Source organism: Triticum dicoccoides, chromosome 7B (assembly GCF_002162155.2).
Source record: "Triticum dicoccoides isolate Atlit2015 ecotype Zavitan chromosome 7B, WEW_v2.0, whole genome shotgun sequence".
Lineage (NCBI taxonomy): Eukaryota > Viridiplantae > Streptophyta > Magnoliopsida > Poales > Poaceae > Triticum > Triticum dicoccoides.
In genome coordinates this window covers 642,620,364-642,624,288 of record NC_041393.1, presented here as the reverse complement: position 1 = coordinate 642,624,288, position 3,925 = coordinate 642,620,364, and the positions used below count along the sequence as shown (strand labels likewise).

General features: G+C 45.0%; 1 protein-coding gene across 2 annotated transcripts; it reads left to right on the top strand.

Moving 5' to 3' along the window:
* Positions 1-327: 327 nt before the first annotated feature.
* On the top strand, positions 328-3,917 carry LOC119339986 (probable 3-hydroxyisobutyrate dehydrogenase, mitochondrial). Of its 2 annotated transcripts, XM_037611893.1 has the most exons (11): positions 328-521; positions 628-798; positions 1,043-1,131; positions 1,322-1,436; positions 1,555-1,705; positions 1,898-1,980; positions 2,105-2,200; positions 2,296-2,438; positions 2,683-2,767; positions 3,356-3,435; positions 3,529-3,917. In XM_037611893.1, the coding sequence occupies exons 2-11, from the start codon at positions 676-678 to the stop codon at positions 3,614-3,616; spliced, it is 1,053 nt and encodes a 350-aa protein (XP_037467790.1). In that variant the 5' UTR covers positions 328-521; positions 628-675; the 3' UTR covers positions 3,617-3,917. The 2 variants fall into 2 exon arrangements, with proteins under 2 accessions (XP_037467790.1, XP_037467791.1); XM_037611894.1 differs by lacking the exon at positions 328-521 and having other exon boundaries at positions 764-798; positions 1,270-1,436.
* The last annotated feature ends 8 nt before the right edge of the window (positions 3,918-3,925 follow it).

Here is a 3,925-nt window from a genome sequence, read left to right as displayed (position 1 = left end):
TCGGGTCCAAATAATTTGACCTCTGATAAAAAAATGGTTTAGCGCTAAAATTTTGGCACTTTCAACCACTGATTTTTCGTTTTACCAGCGAAGCACAACTGCTCCGCTTTTACATGAAAATTGTCAAACATGCCTTTGACACATACATGCACGAATAAATCAGTTTGTTTTATAAAGAAAATGTTTTTTTACTGTTCGTCTGCATAGCTACACATACACGCACGAGTACATGCTAAACGTGATCTCTCTTGGCGTGCGAGCCTAGTGTGAGAGAGCGTGATGACCGATGACTCGGCGCCGGCGAAGCGATATGCACGCCACGCCACGCCACGCCACGCCGGAACGAACCCCTTCCCACCTTGTACAGCTTCTGCTTGTCCCCTCCTCTCTCCGCCCGTCTCCCCCACCCACCGGTGAAGGCAAGCTCCCGCGTCTTCTTCCTCTTCTTCCGTCCCAATCACGAGATTGGGTGAGTGACCCGCGCTTCCGCCGCGTCGTTCGCCGAATCCCGGGCTGACAGAGTGAGTGAACCCGGTGCCGCGCCTCGCTTGGATCATCACTCCCCTTTCTGACGACGCGCGGATCCATCGAACCTGACTGATGTTATCCGCTCACTGTTTCCTGCAGCGAGCAGTCCTGACTCCTGATTGAGCGCACCTGGGAGCAGAAGCGGGCATGGGAGGTGTTGGATGGAGGAGACTTGGTTCCAAGCTGCGGCAGAGATGGGGCTGGGAGAGCCGCCTCCGCGCCCGGGGCTTCTCCTCTGCTCCTGCCGTTCCACCCCCACCCCACATGGAGGTTTCTTTCCTCTTGTGTTATATTCATCTCGCGTTCTTGCCTGCAGTGTCCACATCCGAGTGCTTAACCACTTCCTCTCTGCTTGCATCCCCTGAAACTTGAGTCGAGCAGAGCTTAGTTGAAATAAATAAATCTGGAAGGAGCTTTGATCTTTGGTCAATGCATCCTTCTGATTTAGGACAGGCACAGACAGTGTATATTGCTTCCTTTGTTTATGATTATGAGGTGTTGACATGCTTTGCAGAGTGTTGGATTCATAGGGCTTGGGAATATGGGCTCCCACATGGCAAGGAACCTGCTGAGGGCTGGATACAGAGTGTCAGTTCATGATATGTAAGCCCTTCTTGCCAGCTTCCAATATTATTGTGGTTCAAATGTTCGTCCATTTATGCACTGTTCAAAATTGGTTTGCTTACTAATTATACACGTAAAAAGGCACATAGCTTAATCTAACACGCAGTTCTGTGGTAGTGTTAAAGCTGTTGTTAGACCATCCAACAAACACTGAATCTATAATGTTCAGAAATGAGGATGCCATGAAGAAGTTCTCCGACGATGGAATTCCCACGAAGCAGTCGCCGCTTGAATTGTCTAAGTCGAGCGATGTCATAATCACCATGCTACCTTCCTCTGCACATGTAAGTTGGTTTAGTTTTCTTTATGAGAAGCTGGTGATTCACAAGCACTAGCTGTAACTTGAGTTATACCGAACTCTGTTACCAAATCAAATGCTTAGTGCTACAAGGCTCTTTTCAGGTCTTAGATGTATACAGTAGAGGGAACGGCTTGCTCGGTAATGGGGGGCGCCTTGGACCGTGGTTATACATAGATTCATCTACAGTTGATCCTCAGACATCAAGAAAGATATCTATGGACATGTCAAGATGCAGTTTAAATGAAAAGAAAGGTTGTGATCTGCCCATCATACAGAACCACCATTTGAAATTAGCAGTTGAAAATCTGAATACTTCAGTGTACACCTGGAAAATGAAACAATCAACAGTCTTCACTTTATTTTTATCTGTCCCCGGCAACAATTAATACTAGAAATGTATCTGCACATTTGAGTTATGAATGTGTGCCTCTTCTGTATCTTCAGGCTACGCCGAAAAACCGATGATGCTGGATGCTCCTGTCTCTGGAGGTGTTCCTGCCGCAGAAGCTGGGACACTGACTTTCATGGTACCATTCCTTGCTTCGCAGAACTTATTGTTACCGCCAGAAAATACAGAGACTTTGTTGGGGAAAAACTAGTATTACATACAAGGGCTTGTGTCTTACTTTGGTGCAAAGGAATGATATATAGGTGGGTGGTTTAGAAGAAACATACATAGCAGCAAAGCCGTTACTTCTCGCAATGGGCAAAAAGCTGATCTACTGCGGCGGGGCTGGAAATGGCTCGGTAATTTTGATTTACTCCAGCTCTTCACTGAGACTTCGTTATATAAATTTTCATGCACAGATGATTCAGACTCACTTTTGGTATGTACTTGTAAGGCTGCAAAGATCTGTAACAATATGGCCATGGCTATCAGCATGCTTGGAGTCTCTGAGGCCTTTGCTCTTGGTCAGAATCTTGGGATCAAAGCAAGCACTCTCACAGATATATTCAATTGCTCTAGCGCCCGTTGCTGGAGTAGGTATCGTCTCCTCACTTATCTTATTGTGGTTTGGAATGCAGTAGCACGAGCTTTGCTTCTGCAAACATTAGATTGGTGGTGACGATAATTTTTATCCAGGTGTAAATGTGTAATGAGCCAATAGAAAATTACATTCTCGTCTTAAGCTTTTTTTAACTGAAAATCCTCACCTTAAGCGCCTTGTAAGTTGGATCATCTGAAGTTTATAACTTTGTTTGCTCCTTCTGGGGCTTATTTTCAACAGCGACACATATAACCCAGTTCCTGGAGTAATGACGGGCGTGCCATCGTCGAGGAATTATGATGGTGGCTTCACCTCCAAATTAATGGTATGATTCAAGGGATGCAAAATATTCTGACTGTCGAATATAAGTGGATTGATTGGTAAAACAACATTTGTCTGAAATCTTGTAATCACGTCAACATGTGTCGTACATGTTTCCCTTAGCGATGGAAGAACGAAATAATTTAAACTAACTGCGCATGATCAACTCCGCCTATGTCTTCTAGGCATAGCCGGTCCCAAGCCCGGGTAAAGGAGGAGGGTTGTGATAGGCTTGGCGAGCCAACGTAAAAACTAGCCAGTCCCATAGGTATGAAACCGATTTGAGCGAGAGTAGTACTAGGATGGGTGACCTCCTGGGAAGTCCTTGTGAAAGAGTTTCATATCTAAGGGTTGTGATAGGCTTGGCGAGCCAACGTAAAAACTAGCCAGTCTTTTGGGTATGAAACCCATTTGCGCGAGAGTAGTACTAGGATGGGTGACCTCCTGGGAAGTCCTCGTGAAAAGGTTTCATATCTAGCCTACCCCAACTTGTTTGGGATCAAAGGCTTCGTAAGTAAGTAAGTAAGTAAGTAACTGCGCATGATCATCATGTTAAACAGAGCTCACACTTCATCATTTGCTTCCTCTACAGGCTAAAGATTTGGATCTGGCCATGGCCTCTGCATCTGGAGTTGGCTTCAAATGCCCCATGGGTTCTGAAGCACTTGAGATGTAAGATTATTATCAACAAGAACAAGAAAAGTTACAGAAAACCTTACATTCCACCTCTTCTTTCGCTGCATGACTGATCACTAGTTTCTGCAGTTACCGGAAGTTATGCGACGAGGGCTGTGAATTCAAGGACTTCTCATGCGCATTTCGCCACTTTTACACCGGCAAGGATGAGAAGTGATCCTGTAGCTATCCCAGCAAACTCGTCACCGGTCGAAATAAAACAATAATGTTCTCCAATCGATTGAATTTAGGTGTTAGTTAAACAGTGCCCAGGCAAGGTTGGGGTCTCCTTTGTACATACTGTTAGTTCGATTTGCTTCTCGGCAATCAAGTTCCCAGATTTCCTTCCTGTTTTGGAAAATAAATCTAGGTACCAATCTGCATCTCTTTGTACATAAATGGTCCATTTCTGTCTGCTTGGACTCTGTTCATAAAGTTCGTCCATACCCTTGCAAAAGGCTGAAATAAAGTTTTTTTTTTGAACGAA